We start from the raw sequence: 26,652 nt of genomic DNA on the forward strand, positions 1-26,652 counted from the left end.
ATAAATAGAATTATAGATATATGCACATCATTAATTAAAAATAAATAGAATCATGATTATATGTACACATAATCAATCAATCGTATTTATTGAGCGCTTACTGTGTGCAGAGCACTGTACTAAGCGCTTATAAGCACTTACTAAGCACAATACTATTGCCTTTTTTTACTGGGGCTCACAGTGATGCTCATTTATAGTGAACCCCCTAAGCAATTAAAGAAGTAGTTGGAATTAGTAACCAGTTTACAAGTCTCCCTTCTCATCCCATAAGTGCAATGCACAGAGTAACTGTTCAATATATACAATTTAATGAATGAATGAATGAATTTTCCCTCCTTTACTGAACCCACCAGCCAATAAATCCCCTCACTTTCAATCATGGGGGTTTCTCAGTTCCCAGTTTCCATGTTCAGCATCATAAATAGTATTTATCTTCAAGGCCCTATTGAGAGCTCACCTCCTCCAGGAGGCCTTCCCAGACTGAGCCCCTTCCTTCCTCTCCCCCTCGTCCCCCTCTCCATCCCCCCTTCTTACCTCCTTCCCTTCCCCACAGCACCTGTATATATGTATATGTTTGTACATATTTATTACTCTATTTATTTATTTATTTATTTTACTTGTACATGTCTATTCTATTCATTTTATTTTGTTAGTATGTTTGGTTTTGTTCTCTGTCTTCCCCTTTTAGACTGTGAGCCCACTGTTGGGTAGGGACTGTCTCTATGTGTTGCCAATTTGTACTTCCCAAGCGCTTAGTACAGTGCTCTGCACATAGTAAATGCTTAATAAATACGATTGATGATGATGATGATGATTTATTGAGTGCTTACTATGTGCAGAGCATTGTACGAAGTGCCTGGGAGAATACAATACAGCAGAGTTGGCAAAGGTAATCCCCGCCCACAATGAGCTTACAGTCTAGAGGGCGAGACAGGCATTAGTATAAATAAATAGTTTATAATATATAATTTAAAGATATGTACATAAGTACCGTGGGGTTGAGGGTGGGGCGAATATCAGTTGTCCAATTCAAATGCATAGATGCATGGAACAGAGAGGGAGCCCGGGAAAAGAAAGCTTAATAGCAGAAGACCTCTTGGAGGAGATATGTAAGGTTTTGAAGATGTGGAGAGTGGTGGTCTAATGTACGTGGAGGCGGAGGGAGTTTCAAGCTAGGGGGAGGAGATGGGAAAGGGGTCATTCATGAGACTCAATTCCCTGTGGACTTCTTGGTGTTCCCTGGAGCTTTGTCTTACTCTGATGCCTCAAAGAGAAGCACAGAGGCAGGTGGTGATAAGCAAAGATGCTGAGGGACTTTTTTCCCCACAGGAATCAAATTCCTACTCCTGAATTTGGTCCCCAACCCCTTGAAATTCAGGAATGTGCACTTGAATGGAGTCTCCTACTGTTCACTTCCTTCAGATTCAAGCATAATCTTCATTTTAAGAATTTTAGGGCCAAGATTCCTTTCCTTTCCAGACTGCTAGACTGTAAGGTAGAGATCACATCTACTGATTCTGTTGTAGTGTGCTCTCCCAAGGGCTTAGTACAGTGTTCTGTACATCATCAATCATCATCAATCATATTTATTGAGCGCTTACTGTGTGCAGAGCACTGTACTAAGCGCTTGGGAAGTACAAGTTGGCAACATATAGAGACAGTCCCTACCCAACAGTGGGCTCACAGTCTAAAAGGGGGAGACGGAGAACAAAACCAAACATACTAACAAAATAAAATAAATAGAATAGATATGTACAAGTAAAATAAATAAATAAATAGAGTAACAGATATATACAAACATATATACATATATACAGGTGCAGTGGGGAAGGGAAGGAGGTAAGATGGGGGGGATGGAGAGGGGGACGAGGGGGAGAGGAAGGAAGGGGCTCAGTCTGGGAAGGCCTCCTGGTCTGGGAGTTCTGTACACTAGAAGTGCTCAATAAATACTATGCATTAATTGATACTAATTTCTAATCTTCTCTCTAGTGCACACAGTATTTGTCTCTTAGATGGAATTTACACACATTCCACCCATAGTTAAACTGTGATTTGAGTGTCTCAAGAAAGGTATGGCTCTCTTTGAGCAAGAGCTTTAAACGGAATGAGAGACAAGGAGGAAAAAGAGAAAACAGTACTAGGTGCCACAGAAATGAAACGTGACACACAAGGGAAAGTCTTTTTCCGTGCAAATATGGCTGAAAAGGCCTCTACAGCCACATAAAAACAATCATAGGTGAATTTCACCTTCAACGATAAAGGACAACTATATGGTTTGAATTAAGGCAGTGATAGCTTATCAGTTTTACTCATCTTCTAACCTTAGAGTTCCTTTACAAGGATCTGAAAAATTAAAACCTGTTCATAATCTTTAATAGACAAAATTAAGCATTCTTTATTGGGGCTTGGAGGTGTATTGATCAGTCATATTTATTGAGCGCTTACTGCGTGAAGAGCACTGAATGAACACTTGGAAGAGTACAATGTAACAGAGGTAGTAGACACATTTCCTACCCACATGGAGCTTCCAATCTAAGCTGAGCTCACCACCAGCCAGATGTTTTACTAGGTATTTTCAGGTATCCCAATCTCTGCCAATCAAAGCGAAAGTTGCTGGTAATGCTGCTGCCTGTTATTATTCACTCATTCAATCGTATTTATTGAGTGCTTACTGTGTGCAGGGCACTGTACTAAGCGCTTGGAAAGTACAAGTCAGCAACATATAGAGATGGTCCCTACCCAACAACAGGCACACAGTATAGAAGGGGAGATGGACAACAAGACAAAACAAGTAAACAGGTGTCAATACCATCAGAATAAATAGAATTAGAGCTATATGCACATCCAAACTAGCTCTCTTCCTCCCTTCAAGGCCCTACTGAAAGCTCACCTCCTCCAGGAGGCCTTCCCAGACTGAGCCCCTTCCTTCGTCTCTCCCTCATCCCCCTCTTCATCCCCCCCATCTTACCTCCTTCCCTTCCCCGCAGCACCTGTATATATGTATATATGTTTGTACATATTTATTACTCTATTTATTTATTTATTTTACTTGTACATATCTATTCTATTTATTTTATTTTGTTAGTGTGTTTGGTTTTGTTCTCCATCTCCCCCTTTTAGACTGTGAGCCCACTGTTGGGTAGGGACTGTCTCTATACGTTGCCAACTTGTACTTCCCTAGCGCTTAGTACAGTGCTCTGCACACAGTAAGTGCTCAATAAATATGATTGATTGATTGATCATTAATAAAATAGAGTAATAAATATGTACAAATATACACAAGTGCTGTGGGGAGGGGAAAGGGGTAGGGTAGAGGAAGGGAGGGGGGTGATGAGGAGGAGGAGAGGAAAAAAAGGGGGGGAGGCTACCCTACCTCTAATCAAAGAGCCATAAACAAAATAAGAGCCATCTATTTATTTATTTATTTATTTTACTTGTACATATCTATTCTATTTATTTTATTTTGTTAGTATGTTTGGTTTTGTTCTCTGTCTCCCCCTTTTAGACTGTGAGCCCACTCTTGGATAGGGACTGTCTCTATATGTTGCCAATTTGTACTTCCCAAGCGCTTAGTACAGCGCTCTGCACATAGTAAGCGCTCAATAAATACGATTGATGAAGATGATGATGATGATAAACAAGGCAAGCGGTCAGGACAGCAATTGGTTGGAGATGCCTCTTTTCTCTTTCTGACTTCCATTTCTCCCAAATAATCCATCAGTGGTATTTATGGAGTGCTCACTGTGAGAGCGCTGTACTAAGAGTTGGGGAGAACACAGTATAACGGAGTTGGCCATGTTCCCTGCCCTTATGGCTCAGCAGTCTCCTGCTTCCCTTCCTTTAGCCTAGGGAGCTAGACTGGCCTGAGCAGGCCGTGCGAAGCAGAGCTGACCACCCCACCTCCCGCCCCTCAAGCAGCCGCAGTGAGAAGATCTAAACAGTGCTCTGCACATAGTAAGTTCTCAATAAATACGATTGATTGATTGATCTAAAGCGGGAAGGCGTGGGAGGAGGAAAGGACCTAGGATATCCATGGAGCGATATGCTGCAGTTCCAGAAATTCTTCCAGGCTCCAGGAGGATTGGAAGCAACGGTCAAGCCATACCCCCGCTCTTCGTTGCTGGGGACCCCAGAGAATGCTTGAGGACGTGACAGTCGATCAGTCAACCAATCAATGGTATTTATTGAGTGCTGACGGTGTGCAGAGCACTGTACCAAGCACTTGGGAAAATACAGTACAATGGAGCTGGTAGAAATGATCATCATCATCATCAATCGTATTTATTGAGCGCTTACTATGGGCAGAGCACTGTACTAAGCGATTGGGAAGTACAAGTTGGTAACATATAGAGACAGTCCCTACCCCACAGTGGGCTCACAGTCTAAAAGGGGGAGACAGAGAACAAAACCAAGCATACTAACAAAATAAAATAAATAGAATAGATATGTACAAGTAAAATAAATAGAGTAATAAATATGTACAAACATATATACATATATACAGGTGCTGTGGGGAAGGGAAGGAGGTAAGATGGGGGATGGAGAGGGGGACGAGAGGGAGAGGAAGGAAGGGGCTCAGTCTGAGAAGGCCTCCTGGAGGAGGTGAGCTCTCAGTAGGGCCTTGAAGGGAGGAAGAGAGCTAGCTTGGAGGATAGGCAGAGGGAGGGCATGCCCACAAGGAGCTTACAGTCTAGTGGGGAGAGGCAACGCTTTGGGTATACGGTATCCAGCATCATTAATATTTTGGACCTGCCCCCATTTTAATTTTAACCTGAAATTCTCCTGGAGAATTTTTTCATCCCAGATTAGAATTTAACCTTGGATTCATTCAATTGTATTTATTGAGCGCTTACTGTGTGCGGAGCACACAGTAGGCCCTACTGAGAGCTCACCTCCTCCAGGAGGCCTTCCCAGACTGAGCCCCTTCCTTTCTCTCCCCCTCGTCCCCCTCTCCATCCCCCCATCTTACCTCCTTCCCTTCCCCACAGCACCTGTATATATGTATATATGTTTGCACATATTTATTACTCTATTTATTTATTTATTTATTTTACTTGTACATATCTATTCTATTCATTTTATTTTGTTAGTATGTTTGGTTTTGTTCTCTGTCTCCCCCTTTTAGACTGTGAGCCCACTGTTGGGTAGGGACTGTCTCTATATGTTGCCAACTTGTACTTCCCAAGCGCTTAGTACAGTGCTCTGCACACAGTAAGTGCTCAATAAATACGATTGATGATGATGATGATGAAGCACTGAACTAAGCGTTTAGTACTGTGTGACCTTCGGGCAATAGACATTCTCCCCAACAGTGCTTTGCACATAGGAAGCGCTTAATAAATGCCATTAAAATAAAAAAAACTCAACCCCATTAGTATAATAATAATATTATAGTACTATATTATTATTATACTAGTATTTGTTAAGTGCTTACTATGTGCCAGGCACTATACTAAGTGCTGGGGTAGATACAAGATAATTGGGTTGGAAATGATCTCTGTCCCACATAGGCCTCCCAGTCTTAATCCCCATTTTACAGACGAGGTAACTGAGGCACAGAGAAGTTAAGTGACTTGCCCAAGGTCACCCAGCAGGCAAGCGGCAGAGCTGGGATTAGAACCCATGACCTTCTGACCCCCAGGCCCATACTCTGCTTCTCACTTGGCTATAAAATAGCCAAGTGGAAAGGACCACTAAGGAACCAAAGACATTAAAATTGGAACAGCGTCTCTGAGAGCTCAGCGAAGGTAGTTTTCAGCTTCTAGAAATCCTTGAGTCCGAGCCTTGTAGCCAAAGTGGAGTGCGTTTCCCAGTATCAACAAAGTCTTGGGGATTCCAAGTGATCAACTCTCACCAGGAGTGGGTTTCTCCAGTTTACTTGCCATGCGAGCAAAAATCGCACAGGATTCAGGCCTTAGGAAAGTAAACTGAGGGCTGAAGGTTGCCGTGGCAACGTTCGGGCTACTCCAGCATAGTGATCATTTTTAACAGCTCTTCAGAGAATGGTTTCCCTGATTAGTCATTCAACTGAATCTTTGGAGGTATCAGTTGGGAAATTTTCTCATTGCAAAATGCTTCTCAATCAAGTCCAGTTGAGGTCTTATGCCAGTGAACTTCTCTGCCTGTAAACTTAATATTCTTAAGAATAGGCCTTCCCTGATTAAGCCCTCTTTTCCCCAACCCCCTCTCTCTTCTGCATCATCTATGCACTTGGATTCATTCAATCGTATTTATTGAGTGCTTACTGTGTGCAGAACACTGCACTAAGCGTTTAGCACTGTGTGACTTTTGGGCATTAGACATTTGCCCCAACAGTGCTTAGCACATAGTAAACGCTTAATAAATGCCATTAAAAAAAAACAACCGCAACCCCACTACAATTATGTACATATCTTTAAGATATATATTATAAATTGCTAGTTTATATTAATATCTTTCTCCCCTTCTAGACTGTAAGCTCATTGTTGACAGGGAATATGCTTGCTACCGCTCTTGTTTTGTACTCTCCCAAGGGCTTAGTACAGTGCTCTGCACATAGTAAGCACTCAATAAATATCGAGATTTATCTTTGCAATTAAAAATGCATCAATTCACTATGCTTAAATGATCCTCTATCTATTCATTTCAGACCAATCCACCAGAAACCCATTCCTCTGCCAAGTAAGTAAACTGCCCATATTTAGAACTAAATTTAAAATGAACCCAATTTTCATTGCACCCTAGGGGTTTGCCCAAAGTTCACTAGCACAACAAGAATGACTGTACAATGGGGAGGTGATTTGTGCCGTCCTGTGGATGGATGGGAAAAATTAATCTCAATGCCTGTATCTTGCTCAGAAATGAATTTCTTATCAAGAAAAGTTGGACTCAAGTGGATTACTTTAGATCATCGTAACCAGTTAGCCTGCATTTGGAATATATTCTTTGTGCACCAATCCAGCCCCCAAATGAGTTTTCAGGATTTACGTTTTTTCCTCATTCAAGCCGTCATTTTTCTTAAAAGGTTATCGTCGGCGTCATCGTTGTCCCAATTGTTTACTGAGCTCCAGCCTTTCAGTCTTACAATGCAAACACGACATTTTATTAGGAAATTGCTACTGAAGAAGATATGTTGAAATAGTTCCATTTGTCTTTTTTCGAAATGTAGGGCAAGTATTCAGGAAGCTTATGTGACTGAGAGAATGAATTCATTTTAATAGAAACCACAAAGATTTAGACATCCGTTGACATTCCCCATTGCTCTCGTAAGGAGAATTTTAGGGTTAATGCTATTCTCTGGGCGCTGAAACTGTTTCCAAGAGAGGAAGAGAGGGTGTCTCCCCACCCCTTGGCACTCAGCTGTGGCATATGGGCACTGAGGGAGGTATAAAGGGCATACAGCACATGCGATGGCAAGACGGGGCAGGGCTGAGGTTGAACCACCAAACACATACGTCCCATATTCCGGGTGCTTCCTTTTCTCCTCTGCTGGGTAGCTTTCTCTTATGCCTATAATTTGCAAATGGAGCTGGGAACCCGGTCCCAAAAGCTCATTCTCTGTGCCTGGGAAACACACATTCCCCCATGCAGAGGAGAGAATTGGGCTAAATCGTTTATACTTGAATGCAGTGGTGAAAGTAAGCTGGCACCATCCGAAATGCCACTCCAATAAAACCAAAACCACCTTGGAGTTCCTCTCATCCTTTCTGGGTGACCCAGAGCAGCTGTCACCCCACTTGCCCTACCCTGTTCCCCTCCCTGGCCACTTGTTGCAATCCCAGTAGAGGCAGCTTTAAATATCCTGTGTGTCCTCCCCCCACTTCCCTGTCAACCCTGCCTCAGTGACAGTGGCGGTTTGAAATGATGTAATTTGCTTCGCTTTCCCCCTTCCCCCTCCTCCCCAAGCCTCCATGCCATGTGGGGTGGCCGCTGCCACAGTAGTGGAAATGGCTGTTCCTTCTGATACAACTTCACTTTCACCCCTGCTTGGATAGTTGCTGAAGAATTAGATGTGGAGGGGCCTGGGAGAGAGTAAAGAAGAAAAAAATAGTGAGGTGGAGTAGCTGAATCAGAGAAACTCTTACGCTGAACTAAAATGGACATTCAGAAGGGATGGAGAGGGGAGACTATAAATTATTGAGCGAGGAAGGGGAGAAGGCAAGGAATTTAAAAAGAATGGAGATCAAACTATTCAAAAGAGGGAACAGATCTTGTCTTCCTGTCTCTCTCATAACCGCCAGGATTAGCTTCCAAGTGATGGTTTCACTAGGCTTCAGTGCAGTCTCCAAAAATATCTAGTTCTCCTTCCTGCCTGCTCAGTTTGAATAATTAAACGATATTTCCTAATCATTTTCAGAGCCCCCAGAAGTGGCCAGTCGCACTTTGGATGTCCCATTGCACGGCTTTTCAACCAGCTTCAATTTTCCAGATCAGGTATAAAGTGAACTCCTGAATAAATGTGACATAATTTCTAACGGCCTCAGGGAAACTCAGGTTATGTTTTCTTTTTAGACTGTAAATCTTTGTGAATAGGATCTGTGTTTGTCGGTGTGGCTTGTACAGGGCCACATGTGTTGATTTTCCTCAGTTTAATATTCATTAAGAATATCGAGAAGCAGCGTGGCTCAGTGGAAAGAGCACAGGCTTGGAGTCAGAGGTCATGGGTTCAAATTCCAGCTCCACCAACTGTCAGCTGTGTGACTTTGGGCAAGTCAGCTTCTCTGGGCCTCAGTTACCTCCTCTGTAAAATGGGGATTAAGACTGTGAGCTCCCTGTGGGACAACCTGATCACCTTGTAACCTCCCCAGCACTTAGAACAGTGCTTTGCACATAGTAAGCATTTAATAAATGCCATTATCATTATTATTATTATTATTATTCATTCACCCCAATTCGCCTTTCCTGGCATTGGAGAGTGTGACAGTATGCCATTCCCATTTTCCCTTGAGCACCAGTTTCACAGCTTCCTTTGGCATCTCAGCAGGCAAACCAATGATGTCTGTTCCACCAGTAGAATCACCATTTCACGCCAACCTGTGAGAAGCAGCATGGCCTAGTAGATAGAGCACTGGCCTGGGAATCAGAAGGACCTGGGTTCTAATCCCAGCTCCGCCACTTGTCTGCTGCGTGACCTTGGGCAAGTCACTTAACTTCTCTGTGCCTCAGTTACCTCATCTGTAAAAGGGGATTTAGACCGTGAGCCCCCCTGTGGGACACGGACTCTGTCCAACCTGATTAGTGTGTATCTACTCCAGTGTAGTGTCTGGCACATAGTAAGTGCTTAACTAATACTATATATATTTTTTAAAAACCTGCTGAAGGTTTCCTCATTTGGTTTTCTACTGTCCAATCACCCTCCTCTCAGGTTAGAAAATGAAGCTCATCTAGAGCCCACAGAACGCATTGTGTACTGTGAGGTTTGCATTTTTGCAAAACCCCACTCTCCGGAAAACCTGCACTGTATAACCTGTTCCAATGCCACACACATGCATAAATATAAATTGTTTCTTTTCACATATCAGCATGCTGTGTATAAAGGCTTGCATTTTCAGATGTACATCCCCTGATTTCTACACAGCATTCTAACCAAACACTAACTGAAAACATGTGGCATGGCAGACCCGAGAGTACTTCCCATTTCTGAAGAAAATGGTGAAGAGGAGGACTTTTTCCCTAGGTTCCCTCTCACATCTGGTAGGAACGAGGCTTTTCATAATTTATCCAGGCTGGGTCAAAAGTATATCTCCCACATTTTTTGAATCAGGACTATCACATGCCACGGCTTCTTTAACCCAAGTCTCCATTTCACAGGAAGCCGGGGTTCATAGCAGAACTTGGTATGCTGGTTCCTGTGATCGAAAATCAGCAGAAGCTGCCTTATACAGATCCAATAGGGTATTTAAAATAATTACCAAATGTGCTAATTTCAACCTGGTAACGAACGATTACTGAGATGCTCTCAACTGTGAAAACTATCCTACTTTTCCCTCTCATCTCTGGATAGTCAAGAATGACTTTATCCTACCTCCCTTCCTCTCGCTCCTTCTGTTTCCTTGGCTCTCCTATGGCACAGCATCAACACTTTGCTTCAGTGAAGATTCAGTACAGTGCTCTGCACACAGTAAGCAATCAATAAATATGATTGACTCTGTGCAGAACACCATACTAAACTTTTGGGAAAGCACAATACACTAAAGTAGGTAAAGACTGATCCCTGCCCTCAAGGAGCTTACAGTCAAGAGGGGGAGATGGATGTTAAAATAAATTAGAGATAGGGGAGGTAGCAGATATGGACAGGAAGGATTGGGGGTTAGGAGAGTATCAAAGTGCTTCAGGGGTACATATCCAAGAGAAGCAGCGTGGCTCAGTGGAAGGAGCCCGGGCTTTGGAGTCAGAGGTCGTGGGTTCAAATCCCAGCTCTGCCAATTGTCAGCTGTGTGACTTTGGGCAAGTCACTTAACTTCTCTGGGCCTCAGTTACCTCATCTGCAAAATGGGGATTAAGACAGTGAGCCCCACGTGGGACAACCTGATCACCTTGCATCCCCCCAGTGCTTAGAACAGTGCTTCGCACGTAGTAAGCGCTTAACAAATACCATCATTATTATCCAAGAGCATAGGTGGTGCAGAAGGGAGGATGAATACAGCGAAGAAATAAGAGGTAGTCAGGGAAGGATATTTCATTCATTCATTCATTCATTCAATCGTATTTATTGAGCGCTTACTGTGTGCAGAGCACTGTACTAAGAGCTTGGGAAGTACAAGTTGGCAACATCTAGAGATGGTCCCTACCCAACAACAGGCTCATAGTCTAGAAGGGGGAGACAGACAACAAAACAAAACATGTTGGCAGGTGATGGCAGTAAGATAAGCAGGTGATGACATCGAGAGACGTTAACAGTATCGACGGGAATAGTAAAATAAGCAGATGATGATATCACAGAGAGCAGTTAACAATTAACATGCAGAAGTGACCATAAAATAGGCAGAAGAATGACTTGTCCATAGGTCAGTCAAATCAGATCAAAGAGGTTAATGGCAAGGAGAGTCCAGGGGCTCTTGGTAAAAATGTCTCTGAGGTGGTGGAGGATGGAGTCTTGTGGATGGCAGTTCTGGAGTAGGACGGAGCTGTTAAGGGGGGTCATGGGAGAGGAAATGCCTGTGGAGAAGAGTGAACAGCCAAATAGCGTGGGTGGGCTGACTAGGTGTAAATGAGGTTGTTGTCAAAGTAACTGGGTGATAACAGGGTCCTTTAACAGGGGATAAGCACCTTAAAGAGTACAATATAACAGAGATTAAAACAAATAAATTATGGTTATGTACCTAAGTGCCGTGGAGCTGAGGGAGGGGTGAGAAAAGGAAGTAAATCCAAGTGCGAGGGTGATGCTGAAGGGAGTGGCAAAAGAGGAAATGAGGGCTTAAAGAAGGCCTTTTGGAGTCAGGGGGGAGTGGGGGAAGCTCCTCAAAAAAGGTTGCTTATGGGGTGGGGGATGGAAGCAGGGGGACACAAAGGAGATATGCTTTCAATAGGGCTTTGAAGATGGGGAGAGTGGTGACCTGTCAATCAATCAATTGTATTTATTGAGCACTGTGTACAGAGCACTGTACTAAGCGCTTTAAAGAGTACAATATAACAGACATTAATACAAATAAATTATGGTTATGTACCTAAGTGCCGTGGAGCTGAGGGAGGGGTGAGAAAAGGAAGTAAATCCAAGTGCAAGGGCGATGCTGAAGGGAGTGGCAGAAAAGGAAATGAGGGCTTAGTTAAAGAAGGCCTTTTGGAGGAGATGTGCCTTCATTAAGGCGCTGAAGGTGGGGAGAGTAACTGCCTGTTGGATATGAAGAGGGAGGGTGTACCAGGCCAGTGACAGGACAAGGGTGAGATGTCGGCAGTGAGATAGATGTGATTGACATAGAGTGAATAGCCTGGAATTAGAGGAGTGGAATGTGTGGGCTGGGTTGTAGTGGGAGAACAGCGAGGTAACGTAGGAGGGGGCAAGGTGATTAAGTGCTTTTAAACGGATGATGAGGGGTTTCTTTTCGATGTGGAGCTATATGCACAACAGCTTGAGGAGTGGGTATACATGGACTGAACGTTTTTGCAGAAGAATGATCCAAAAGTGCTTGGATTAACATGGTAGCAGTTTGGGTGGAGTGGAAAGATCAGATTTTAGTGATGCTGTGAAACTTGAATTTACAGGATTTAGTGACAGTTTGAATATGTGGGTTGACAGAGCAATGGGTCGAGGATAACACCAAAGTTAAAGGCTTGTGAGACAGGAAGGTTGGTGGTGCTGTCTACAGTGACAGGAAAATCAGGAGGGTTTAAGTGGGAAGATGCGGAGTTCTGTTTTGGATATGTTAAGTTTGAGGCGTCAGAGGGACATCCAAGTAGAGATGTCCTGAAAGCAGGAAGGAATGCAAGACTGTAGAGAAGGAGAGAGATCAAGGCTGGAGATTTAGATTTGGGAATCATCTATCTAGATTTGGTAGCGGAAGCCAGGCGAGCGAATGAGTTCTCCAAGGGAGTGAGAGAAAATGGAGAGTAGAAGGAGAGCCAGAACTGAAATTTGAGGGGTTCCCACAATTAGGGGGTAGGAGGCCGAGAAGGAGCCCATGAAAGAGCCTGAGAACAAGCAGCCAGAGAGATAGTAAGAGAACCAGGTGAAGACGGTATCAGCGAAGTCAAGACTGGATAATGTTATCAGGAGAAGGGGATGGTTGACAGTGTTGAAGGCAGCTAAGAGGTCAAGGAGGATTAGGATGAAGTAGAGGCCGTTATATTCGACATAAAGGAGATTACTTGTGACCTTAGAGAGGGCAGTTTCTGTGGAGTGAAGGGGATGGAAGCCAGCCTGTCAGAAGGGAAGGGAGCTCCAGACCAGAAGGAGAAGGCGGGCCAAGTGCTGGTAGTGAGACAGATGAGATGGAGGTGATGCCTAGGCAGAACTGGCAGGATTTGGTGACAGGCTGGATACGTGGGTTGAAAGAGAGAGGAATCAGGGACGATATCATGGTTGTGGACTGGAGACAGGGAGGAATTTTCTGTGCAGATTATTTGTCCTGAAGTCGCAGGATGAGGCCCTTTAGACTCCTTCACTCTCTCTCTCCCTCTTACCACCAATCTCTTCCACGCATCTTCCAGCCCTTCCTCTCTCCTCTTTCATTCAATCGTATTTCCCCACACTCTCTAACTGCTCTTCTAAACTCTCCTCTCCCTGCATCTCTCTCCTCCTCATCCTTCTTTTCCTTCATCCCTCGGCCTCTTTCCCACTTCTCTCTCCTTCTCTGTTCCTCCATTTCCTTAATACCTTTGTTTCCTGATTTCCTTTTCCAACCCTTCATATCTTTCTCCTCATCTCTCCTATCTACTCTCCTCCCACTCTTTCCTTCAGACTTCATACAGTCCTCATTTTTTGTGTGTTTCTAATTATCTGGCACACTTGAGTGAAAAATACTTCACTGCAGGCAATACATAACAAAAATATTAATTGCAATGATCATTTTTTTGTTTAAAATAGGATGGATCATTTCTTATAAGGAAGAGTTCTGGTCACAATTCAAAACAACCATATACCTTAGTTGTATTTTATAACAAGAGAGTGTATAATATCCCTGTACGATTTATTGAATCAACTAAACAATATGCTTTGGGCAGAGAAAAAAACGGCGAAGAGGTGAGTAATTTTTTTTCCTTTGTCTCCGTAATTCAACCTAAGACTAGAGAACATTTTTAATTATCTGGAAAGCCTTAATGGCATGCACTGCACCTGAGCCCTCCAGTTCCCAGAATTCTCCACCTCACACGCTCCAAATGCCTGTGCCATTTTACTAGCAAAAGAAGAATTTAACCTATTTGCAAAAGAAGAATTTAACCTATTTTCCAAGGTTCTCGGTCAGCTGTTGGCAAAATCCATGTCACTTTTTGTATTTACCCAAATCTGGCTGGTGGATTCTGAGTGTAGGAGGGGGAAATTGCGAGGTACTGAAGGTTACCTATGGGTTTGAAGAAAACAGAGAGAGGATGTGAGTTGCGGGGAAGGGATTTGTCTGGATGTGCTCAGAAATCAGCTGTTCAACAGTAACAGTGGTGGGGAGGGTGAGGAGACAGCAGCGGTAACAGTATCGGGCCAGCTGAATGGTCGTTGGTCAGCACACTGGAAATCTCTCTGTTGCTGCCAGCTGTCACCCAAATAAACCACTAAACCATTTTTTCTTTACTTCATCATCATCAATCGTATTTATTGAGCGCTTACTGTGTGCGGGAAGTACAAGTTGGCAACATATAGAGACAGTCCCTACCCAACAGTGGGCTGCTCCTCTCCATGCCTAACCCAGTCCTGCCCGCACTCTCTCTACTAAAGTAGACAAGGACAGAACCGATATGGTGGGGAGAAATACAAACTTAATGGCGGGCATAGTGACAGAGGATATGAGGGGTGTGGGGAGAAGAGAGTGAAATTAGTAGGGGAGAAGAGAGTGAAGTAAGTAGGCGAGAAAAAAACATTATTTTTCAATGGCTTCCCTGTGTGTCAGTTGGCAGCAACAGGGAGATTTCCACTGTGTTGGCCAATGAGAGCTAGCCAGTATATGCTTCTAGCACATCAACAAATCATTCATTCATTCAATCGTATTTATTGAGCGCTTACTGTGTGCAGAGCACTGTACTAAGCGCTTGGGAAGTACAGGTTGGCAACATATAGAGACGGTCCCTACCCAACAGTGGGCTCACAATCTAGAAGGGAAAATAGATGTAGAGGAATGGAGAAAGAAAAAAAATCGAGAACCTCAATTTCCAAAAGACTGAACACCAAATAACGAGATCACTAAATTCTTATTTCATAAACGAGAAACTCGTGAGTAGAGGACAAATCAAGCCATTTGGGGGCAAGTTTAAGAGTGGGGGAGGGGGAAAGAGAGGGGAGTAAGACCAAATAATTCACAGTTTAGATGGTCTGGGTCTGTAAATGATTCAGTTTAGTTGAACTAAAAAAATAACTGAATTTAAAGGAAAGTGACAGAATCAAACCAATAATTACGTGTTTTTTTAAGAGACATAATGATTATTTTCCAAATTTTTACATTTAAAAACTGTAATTAAGTTCATTCATTCATTCACTCATATTTATTGAGCGCTTACTGTGTGCAGAGCACTGTACTAAGCGCTTGGGAAGTACAAGTTGGCAACATATGGAGACGGTCCCTACCCAACAGTGGGCTCACAGTCTAGAAGTTAATTTCTCTATTCTTCAACAGTTGAACCTGAACCAAAGGTGTTCACCTTCTTCCTCCCACCAGAATTCCCTAACCCCACTCAGTCTCAAAAACATTTCTGAATAGTTGATATTATATTTGTGGTCTGCAGTAGCCAGGGAACAAGTATTCTCTTCTGCAATACTATTAAGGTTCGATCTAAAACATAGTTTCAGGTAATTTTATTCCCCCAGACCTCGAATGTCTATAACAATGTATTCTGCTCTACTACACCGACATATTCCATTTGCAGAGCCTTTCTGACTGGAGGAAGGTTGGGTTCATTATTCAATCCCGAGGAGAAATGAGTCTGATGAATCCTAGAGCAGGAGGATCCCACTGAAGGGGAGACTCGAACACAGACTACGAGAAACAGGGCCTCAATTCTTCCTCCCTCTCAATCGATCAATTGTATTTACTGAACGCTTACCATGTGCAGAGCATTGTACTAAGCTCTTGGGAAAGCACAACATAAAAGAGTTCGTAGACAAGTTCCTTGCACACAGTGAGCTTACAATCTAGAGAGGAGAGTGGGTATAAACTCAGACAGAGTGGAAATCCTGGAGGAAAGGGGACAGAATTCACCCTTCCCATCTGTTCTCAGAGAACATTTATTCTCCAGCCAAAGAGAAAAATTGGGCCCCAAATCAAGTAGCTGTAAAATTAGGAAAAGCAGAGAAAACATTAATGAATGACTTCTGGGCACAGCACTCTGCCAGGTTTTCGCAAACTTTGCAGAACACAGAAAAGACCCCAAAACTACTTCCCTGCTTATAGTTGGTTCAAAACAGAAATTCATTTGTGCTGAGGCTAAGTATATATCAGCCTCATCCATTATTAATCAGGGAGGACTGTATGGAGGAAGTGGGATTCAGATGGGCTTTGATGGCTGAGAAGGTTGTCCATGGTGGTGAAAGATAATTTAATTAATCTCTGTTTCCTTACTCCAGCACTTTAGCAGTGTGGCTGAAATCATAGAGAATCATCAACACACACCCCTTGTTCTAATCGACAGTCAGAGCAACACAAAAGACTCCACCAGACTGAAATACGCTATAACGGTTTCCTAAGGACAGAAAGAAGCCAAACAGAAGAGTAGTTGCTTTGATGTTTAGCCCCATCTTCCACTTTCCAGCAGTGCAACTTCAAATGTTCCCACTTGCCACATTTCGGGCAAAGAACCACCCAAGAAAATGAGGAGCCGTCACCATAAACTGTCATCTGTTTCTTCTAAAAAGCTTGCAAGGAACTGTAATTTGGTGCTGTTTCACTATTTCAACTGATACCGAGGATTTGATGTAGAAGAGTATTTTTTTTTTAACAAATGTTCATAAGGGAAAATCTTCTCTAGGCTAAGTTCTGGACAGAAAGAAACAAATGCTCAATTAAGAACTGACCTGCTACTGATCCTTCTTACCTGAAAGAAAATGCCCAGGATTGAAACAGGGGTGCTGGAAATCAAGGTTTTGCGATGGTCCGGGGGAATAAACAGCATTAAGCACTAATTTAGTTGCACTGTCTGCGTGTTCACGCTCAATCTCTGGCAATGGCATTTTGCTTCTTTTTTGATATATACGCAAAGATCAGTATACTATGAAATGATGCATTATGTTGTAAATAGCAGACACATACTACTCTCCAGCCACGTGTTTTAGAATATCTTGGTTCTTGTCCACATGACTAAACAAGAGAAAATGTAGAGGATTCAGCGATCCTCTGGAATGAGATGGCTCAACTTCTTTTCACTGAAGAGGCAGATTATTCATTCATTCATTCAATCGTATTTATTGAGCGCTTACTGTGTGCAGAGCACTGTACTAAGCGCTTGGGAAGTACAAGCTGGCAACATATAGAGACGGTCCCTACCCAACAGCGGACTCACAGTCTAGAAGGGGGAGACAGACAACCAAACAAAACATATAAACCAATTAAAATAAATAGAAGAAATATGTACAAAAAACAGAGTAATAAATATGTACAAACATATATGCATATATAACAATATGTTAATAATAATACAAAATATAAATATAATAATATAAATAATAAAATATAGTATATGATATAAATAAAATATAAAATAATAATGTAAAATAATATAATACAAACATATATGCATATATAGCAATGTATTAATAATAATATAAAATATACATATAATATAAATGATATAAAATAATATAATATAATAATGTAAAAATAATACAATACAAACATATATGCATATGTAATGATATATTCATAATGATATCAACATACATATAATAATATAAATAATATAATATAGCATAAAATAATAATGTAAAAATAATATAATAAACATATATGCATATGTAACAACATATTAATAACAATATAAAATGTGCATATAATAATATAAATAATATGATATAATGTAAAATAATAATGTAAAAATAATATAATAATATAAACTAATAAAATGAATAGAATAGATATGTACAAACTTGTACAAGTCACTTTCATTCATTCATTCATTCATTCATTCAATCGTATTTATTGAATTACAAGTTTGCAAACTGATACCCAGACCATACAGATGGTTTTGTGTGCAGGAAAGATGTTGTGAATGTACAATTCTAACCAACTTATAGAAAGGACTTATATGACTTTCACTAGACATTCTTTTCATTATGACCTTTAATAGCACCTTAAATATTTATGATATGAAAATGAGTCAAATTCATTCCCCTCTCGGGAACGAAAATCTGTGTTTGGGCACCACTGCGTTATGATGCAGGGTGCAGAAACCATCAGACAAGAAGAGTGGGAGACTATTAAAGTGGTGCACAGGGTACCAAGGAGCTTGTAAGGACCTTGGTGTGACTAAATAAGTAATAATAATAATAATCGTATTTGTTAAATGCTTTACAAGTGCCAAGCACTGTACTGTGACAGGGTAGATGGACGATAAACAGAGAGACGATAACCGCTTAGTACAGTTCTCTGCACACAGTAAACGCTCAATAAATACGATCGAATGAATCGTCCCCCTCTCCATCCCCCCCATCTTACCTCCTTCCCTTCCCCACAGCACCTGTATATATGTATATATGTTTGTACATATTTATTACTCTATTTATTTATTTATTTATTTATTTTACTTGTACATATATATTCTATTTATTTTATTTTGTTAGTATGCTTGGTTTTTTTTTTTTTCTCTGTCTCCCCCTTTTAGACTGTGAGCCCAATGTTGGGTAGGGACTGTCTCTATATGTTGCCAATTTGTACTTCCCAAGCGCTTAGTACAGTGCTCTGCACATAGTAAGCGCTCAATAAATATGATTGATTTATTGATTGATTGAATAAACAGCCACACAGGGCTCAGAATCTTAAGTGGGAAGGAGAACAGGTATTGCATCCCCATTTTACAAATGAGGAAACTGGGATGAGAAGTGACTTGCCCACGGTCACACAGCAGACAAGTGGCAAAGCCGGGATTAGAACTCAAGTCCTCTGACTCCCAAGTTCATGCTCCTTCTCCTAGGCCATGCTGTTTAAGGACAATCCACAACTCCTTGGGAGTGGCTGGAAGCAACCACTAGCATTTCTGCTTGTGGCATGGAAGCTAGTTAATAAATAGTATTTTCTGAATACCTTCTACTTGCAGAAAGAACACTGTATTATAGTACGTGCCCAATCAATCAATCAATCGTATTTATTGAGCGCTTACTATGTGCAGAGCACTGTACTAAGCGCTTGGGAAGTACAAATTGGCAACACATAGAGACAGTCCCTACCCAACAGTGGGCTCACAGTCTAAAAGACTGCCCAAGCAGGAACACCCCTGACAAGGATGAGAGAAAGGCTCCTTGCAAACCACTAGCACTTTATTCTTTCATTCATTCATTCAATCGTATTTATTGAGTGCTTACTGTGTGCAGAACATCAGATAAAGAGCTTGGGAGAGTACAATACAACAATAAACAGATACATCCCCTGCCCACAATGAGTTTACAGTCTAGATGGGGAAAGACATTAATATAATTAAATTACAGATATGTATACAAGTGCTGTGGGGCTGGAAGCGGGGAAGAAAAAAGGGAGCAAATCAGGGTGACGCAAAAGGGAATGCGAGAAGAGGAAAGGGGGTCTTAGGGAAGGCCTCTTGGAGGAGATTTGCCTTCAATTAAGCTTTGAAGGTGGGGAGAGTAATTGTCTGTTGGATCTGAAGAAAGAGAGCATTCCAGGCCAGAGGCAGGGCATGGGAGAGGGGTTCATTCAATTCCTTTGCACAGATACTCAGTCCTGAAATCTTGGTCTCATTCATCATTCCCAAAATCCCTGGGAGATTCCATCATCACAACAAAGGAAAAACTCACTGCTGCTCCATCTCCAACCATTTCGCTGACATCTATCAAGCAGTGGACAGAGGCTGCCTTGCTGGGAGCTAGAACACGAGAAGACCTCTTTGTATGAGGTATGAATCCAAAATCTGGAAGTAGGAATGAAGGAAAGGGCTCTCCTCATTGCGCTGAAAAAAACACTGTGCTTAAAACGTTTAAAATCTGTCAGTGCCCAGTTGGCACCCTGCTCCACTGAACTTACCTGACTTTGGAAAACTGAGTTGTGATTCACCTTCCAAATTGGAGATTTCACTTTCCTCCAGTGACTTTTTTCAATGGTAGTTGTTAAGCGCTTACTATGTGCCTGACACTGTACTAAGCTTTGGGGTAGATACAAGTTAATCAGGTTGGATACGATCTCTGAATTACCTGGAGCTCATGGTCTTAATCCTCATTTTACAGATGAGGTAACTGAGGCACTGGGAAGTTAAGTGACTTGCCCAAGTTCACACAGCAGACAAGTGGTGGGGCTGGGATGAGACGCCAGGTCCTCTGATACCCATGTTCTTTCAACTAGACTAGTTGCTAGTCTAGACGAGGACTAGACTTCTCACGTTAAAGGGAATTAAAGGGAAAGCAGTATGGGATTTTCAGCTATAATAGCTAAGGGATAAAAATGATCCGAAGAGATAAGGGCCAAAATGTTTAGCCTACAAAGCACATTCTCCAAGTCAACAAGGTCGCGTATTTTCACCCAACCCCAAGCCCTGATTTTGGCTAAGAATCTCTAATTATTTCTTCTGAGGCTTTCAAAGTATTTACAACTGCAGGGAAATTCATTCACGGTGATTTTGGTAAGAAAACGCCCATCTGTGGCGTAACCCTTTGGGGAATATCTGTATTATTCAATCAGTGACAGTTTGGGGTAACCTCGGAGATCCGAAAAATGTTGGCACCTTCACCACTCCCAAATGAGTCACCAATTTAGCATGGCAGTCATTGGGGCAGGGAAAATGAGTGTCCCCGAAATTTCTGAAATTTATCATTCCAGATTCTCTACTGTGGGTTCTGAACATATTTGGAACTGATGGGGCACAGATCTTTAGCCCGACTATGCCTCTGCCATCAACTTGACCTTCTCCGAGGCCCAGACTGCTCACACAGCATCATGGAAGCAAATTTCGGTCTGGGAAACATTTTCCCCGCTTCTTCGCTTGGTAGCATATTCCTGGCATTTATGCGGCTGTCGGTTATCCTACCTCCCATAGGTAGGTAGTCCTCTCAAAGTCCTTTTTGAGTGCAAACGATTGCCCATGATGCGAGCGCCAAGGAAATCCACCTAAACGCTGTTACTTAATGAGAAGAAATAGAACTTTGCTGAACGGAAGACTCATTTATATTCATTCATTCATTCAGTCGTATTTATTGAGCGCTTACTGTGTGGAAAGTAAGATCTGGCCAGTCGGCTAAACGTGGCCTTGGAACCGTGTCGTGGAGCAGAAAAGGCCTGGAGTCTGATTAAATGCAAAATGAAAAGTCATCACGGTTCAGAGATCCATGGGCATTGAAAGGATTCAACTTTTTTATTATGATAATAATAATAATAATGGTATTTGTTAAGCGCTTACTATGTGCCAAGCACTGTTCTAAGCAGCATGGCCCAGCAGTGAGAAGCAGCATGGCCCAGTGGAAAGAGCATGGGTTTGGGAATCAGGGGTCATGGGTTCTAATCCCCGCTCCCCCACATGTCTGCTGTGTGACCGGCTCAGTGGAAAGAGCCCGGGCTTTGGAGTCAGAGGTTATGGATTCAAATCCCGGCTCCGCCAATTGTCAGCTGTGTGACCTTGGGCAAGTCACTGAACTTCTCTGTACCTCAATGACCTCATCTGTAAAATGGGGATTAAGCCTGTGAGCCCCCTGTGGCACAACCTGATCACCTTGTAACCTCCACAGCGCTTAGAACAGTGCTTTGCACATAGTAAGCGCTTAATAAATGCCATTATTATTGTTATTATTAAAGCACTGTACTTAGCGCTTGGGAAGTTCAAGTTGGCAACAAATAGTTCATGACTAACACTCCACATTCCACGGCTCTCAAATTTTTTCATTCTTGCCTCCATCTTTCCATATCATCATCACCAATCGTATTTATTGAGCGCTGACTGTGTGCAGAGCACTGTACAAAGCGCTTGGGAAGTCCAAGTTGGCAACATCTAGAGACAGTCCCTATCTAACAGTGGGCTCACAGTCTAAAAGGGGGAGACAGAGAACAAAACCAAACATACTAACAAAATAAAATAAATAGAATAGATACGTACAAGTAAAATAAATAAATAGAGTAATAAATCTGTACAAACATATATACATATATACAGGTGCTGTGGGGAAGGGAAGGAGGTAAGATGGGGGGATGGAGAGGGGGACGAGGGGGAGAGGAAGGAAGGGACTCAGTCTGGGAAGGCCTCCCATCATCAGATATCAGACTTCCATCATAAAGGAGACACCCCCAGCATTCCCATGTTTTGTTTTTTTTAACACTGGAAGGCAGAGCCAGGTCCCCTGGGCCTAGCCATCTTGGGGATTTCCTGGTCAATCAATCAATCAATCAATCAATCAATCATATACATTGAGTGCTTACTGTGAGCAGAACAGCATGGCCTACTGGAAAGGACACGGACCTGTGAGTTAGAAGGACCCCGGTTCTAATCCCGTCTCTGCCAATTGCTTGCTGATGACCTTGGGCAAATCACTTATCTGTGCCTCAGTTCCCTCAACCGTAAAATGGGGATTAAATACTTGTTCTCCCTCCTATTCCGACTGTAAGCCCCATGAGAAACGGCAAGAGAAGTGAGAGAAGCAGCGTGGCTCAGTGGAAAGAGCCCGGGTTTGGGAGTGCGGGGTCGTGGGTTTTAATCCTGCTCTGCCACTTGTCAGCTGGGTGACTTTGGGCAAGTCACTTAACTTCTCTGAGCCTCAGTTACCTCATCTGTAAAATGGGGATTAAGACTGTGAGCCCCACGTGGGACAACCTGATCACCATGTATCCCCCCCAGTGCTTAGAACAGTGCTTCGCATATAGTAAGCGCTTAACAAATGCCATCATCATTATTATTATGAGGGATGGGGACTGTGTCCAACCTATTTAACTTGTACCTAACCCAGCGCTTGGAACAGTGTTTAACACGTAGTAAGCACTTAACAGATACCATTAAAAACAAAATACTGTACTAAGCAGTTGGGAGAGTATAATGAAACAAAGTTGGTAGGAGGCCTTCCCAGACTGAGCCCCTTCCTTCCTCTCCCCCTCATCCCCCTCTCCATCCCCCCCATCTTATCTCCTTCCCTTCCCCACAGCACCTGTATATATGTATATATGTTTGCACATATTTATTACTCTATTTATTTATTTTACTTGTACATATCTATTCTATTTATTTTATTTTGTTAGTATGTTTGGTTCTGTTCTCTGTCTCCCCCTTTTAGACTATGAGCCCACTGGTGGGTAGGGACTGTCTCTATATGTTGCCAACTTGTACTTCCCAAGCGCTTAGTACAGTGCTCTGCACACAGTAAGCGCTCAATAAATATGATTGATGATGATGATTGAGCAGTCCGGAGAATCTTAGGTGGTTCTGTCTGGCCCTTGTACTTGTACAACTTGTCAACTTGTACTTGTCCTTGCCAACTTGTACTTCCCAAGCGTTTAGTACAGTGCTCTGCACACAGTAAGCGCTCAATAAATACGATTGCTGACGATGATGATGATGATTGAGCAGTCCGGAGAATCTTAGGTGGTTCTGTCTGGCCCTTGTACTTGTACAACTTGCCAACTTGTACTTGTCCTTGCCAACTTGTACTTCCCAAGCGCTTAGTACAGTGCTCTGCACACAGTAAGAGCTCAATAAATACGATTGATTGATTAATTGGCCCTGGGAACCTCCTTGGTTCTGCCCAACTCCAAGGTAATTGGAAGCCCCCGAGAGAGCTTCAGCACAGAAGCTTTCTCCATGGACTCTTTAAAGCAAAGGGTTGCATAGCCCTGGAGTTGTCCAGATCTAAACTGATACCCCAGGTTCATCCTGGGGATGTCTGCAATCAATCAATCAATCAATCGTATTTATTGAGCGCTTACTGTGTGCAGAGCACCGTACTAAGCGCTTGGGAAGTACAAGTTGGCAACATATAGAGACGGTCCCTGCCCAACAGTGGGCTCACAGTCTAGAAGGGGATCTCTATAGCCCTTGAGGACTCCTAGCAGCCCGTCTAAAATGGATTATCTTTGCATCGGGAGTATTCAGCAGAACCCAGGGGTGAGGGGGGAATAGTATTTAACCCAACTCCCCATTTTTAAATCCTATCTACAAGAGTGGCTTGCAATAGGTGGCTTCGGTTCAGATAATAAAACACATGCAACAAATTATAAGGTCTTCATTATCCACACTAGGGATGGAAAAGAGCAAGAGGCTCTGATAAAAAAGGAGTAGATAAATCCACAGCTATTTCTACAGGTAACCTACATTAGCCACGCATCTTACACACAAGATCCTTCAGAGTCCAGATTCTCTTCCTATTGAGCCCTAATGTCAGCTCCTGCTAAATAGTGAAAATAATCTAATGCAAGCCACCAACACCGTGCTGTTCAGCAAATTTACTCATATTAATATCCTGGGACTAAGTTATGAAACACTGGCATTTTCTCTAAGGCCACAGAAGAACAGCAGAAGGGAAATAGCACGGCCCGATGGTTAGAGCCCGGGTTTGGGAGTCAGACGGACTTGGGTTCTAATCCTCAGCTCCGCCACTTTTCTGCTGTGTGACCTTGGGCGAGTCACTTAATAATAATAATAATAATAATGATGGCATGTATTAAGCACTTACTATGTGCAAAGCACTGTTCTAAGCGCTGGGGAGGTTACAAGGTGATCAGTTTATCCCACTTGGAGCTCACAGTTATAATCCCCATTTTCCAGATGAGGTAACTCAGGCCCAGAGAAGTTAAGTGACTTGCCCAAAGTCACACAGCAGACAAGTGGTGGAGCCGGGATTTGAACCCATGACCTCTGACTCCGAAGCCCGTGCTCTTTCCACTGAGCCACGCTGTTTCTCTTCTCTGGGCTTCAGTTACCTCATCTGTAAAAATGGAGATTAATAATAATGATGGCATTTATTAAGCGCTTACTATGTGCAAAGCACTGTTCTATGCACTGGGGAGGTTACAAGGTGATCAGGTTATCCCACTTGGAGCTTACAGTTTTAATCCCCATTTTCCAGATGAGGTAACTGAGGCCCAGAGAGGTTAAGTGACTTGCCCAAAGTCACACAGCAGACAAGTGGCAGAGCTGGGATTTGAACCCATGACCTCTGACTCCAAAGCCCGTGCTCTTTCCACTGAGCCACGCTGCTACTCTTCCCTGGGCTTCAGTTACCTCATCTGTAAAAATGGAGATTAATAACAGTGATGGCATTTATTAAGCGTTTACTATGTGCAAAGCACTGTTCTAAGCGCTGGGGAGGTTACAAGGTGATCAGTTTATCCCACTTGGAGCTCACAGTTTTAATCCCCATTTTCCAGATGAGGTAACTCAGACCCAGAGAGGTTAAGTGACTTGCCCAAAGTCACACAGCAGACAAGTGGCGGAGCCGGGATTTGAACCCATGACCTCTGACTCCAAAGCCCGGGCTCTTTCCACTGAGCCACGCTGCTACTCTTCTCTGGGCTTCAGTTACCTCGTCTGTAAAAATGGAGATTAAGACTGTGAGCCAAATGTGGAATAGGGACTGTGTCCAGCCCGATTATCTTGTATCTACCCCACCATTTGCTACTTGTTTGGTCTACAGTAAGTTCTAAAAAAAATACCACAATTATTATTCTATTTATTTTTGCCTTAGGTTATGGAAAGGCTGAAGAGCATGCATGAACAGGATGTGACCGCCGATATTCCCGGACTCTCCCCACCCAGGGATGTGAATAATCCAAGTGAACAAGAGTCTCCTAAACCAACGAGCGGCAAGGAAATTCATATTAGCTTCAACGAGCGGCAAGGAAATTCATATTAGCTTGTAATGGGCAGGGGGGTGTTAATGACCTCAGGACCACAAGGCTAGGGAAGGGGCTATTAAAATCATAATTCTATTACAGGGCATGAATGGAAATTGGATTGGGGCTATTATTATACTTCATCTTGTTGAACAAAATCTTTTACAATTGTGACATTTGCTCAGCACTTACTAGGTGTATTAAGCGCTGCGGTAGATACAAGATGATCACGTCCCATGGGGCTCATGATGTAAGTAGGACGGAGTAACTTGTACTTCCCAAGCGCTTAGTACAGTGCTCAGCACACAGTAAGCGCTCAATAACTACGACTGAATGAATGAATGAATGAAAGAACAGGTACTGAATACCCATTCTGCAGATGGAAGGAACTGAGAAACAGACAAGTGACTTACCCACGGTAACACAGTAGACAAGTGGTGGAACCAGGATTAAAACCCAGGTCCTCCGACTCCCAGACTCACGTTCTTTCCACTAGGCCACGCTCCTTCCCTTTTACCACCTGTATTTTTGAATTTTGGGGTGTATTTTGTAAATCATCATCAATCGTATTTATTGAGCGCTTACTATGTGCAGAGCACTGTACTAAGCGCTTGGGAAGTACAAATTGGCAACATATAGAGACAGTCCCTACCCAACAGTGGGCTCACAGTCTAAAAGTGTCTAAAAGTAAATGAAGAGAAGTAATGAAAGTGAGAGGTTCTCTAGACGATTTTCTCCAGGTTCTCAAAGCAATGGAAAAACTGGAAAAACTGGAATTGCACCCGTGTAATAATTTCAAAATTCTTAAAAGTGAAAAGAACTTAAAAAACTTGACTCCTTAGCTACAATCAATCAATCGTATTTATTGAGCACTTATTCCGAGTAGGGCACTGTATTAAGTGCTTGGGATATTACAACAGAATTAGCACACACTTTCCCTGCCCATAACCAGCTACAACAATGCAATATGAAAGGGAACATTTCAAAGAACTAGATTCATTCATTCATTCAATCGTATTTATTGAGCGCTTACTGTGTGCAGAGCACTGTACTAAGCGCTTGGGAAGTACAAGTT

At 42.6% G+C, this 26,652-nt stretch overlaps 1 protein-coding gene across 5 annotated transcripts in view; it reads left to right on the forward strand.

Moving 5' to 3' along the window:
- BLNK (B cell linker) overlaps positions 1–16,729 on the forward strand; it is a 122,167-nt gene extending 105,438 nt beyond the window's left edge. For all 5 annotated transcript variants that reach the window (XM_038744371.1, XM_038744372.1, XM_038744374.1 and 2 more), the window contains 5 exons: positions 6,629–6,660; positions 8,336–8,412; positions 9,790–9,873; positions 13,502–13,657; positions 16,184–16,729. In XM_038744371.1, coding sequence (XP_038600299.1) covers positions 6,629–6,660; positions 8,336–8,412; positions 9,790–9,873; positions 13,502–13,657; positions 16,184–16,303 — 469 coding nt within the window. In that variant the 3' untranslated portion in view covers positions 16,304–16,729. The remainder of the gene's footprint in view (positions 1–6,628; positions 6,661–8,335; positions 8,413–9,789; positions 9,874–13,501; positions 13,658–16,183) is intronic.
- The last annotated feature ends 9,923 nt before the right edge of the window (positions 16,730–26,652 follow it).

This window comes from Tachyglossus aculeatus, chromosome 3 (genome assembly GCF_015852505.1).
Source record: "Tachyglossus aculeatus isolate mTacAcu1 chromosome 3, mTacAcu1.pri, whole genome shotgun sequence".
Classification (NCBI taxonomy): Eukaryota; Metazoa; Chordata; class Mammalia; order Monotremata; family Tachyglossidae; genus Tachyglossus; species Tachyglossus aculeatus.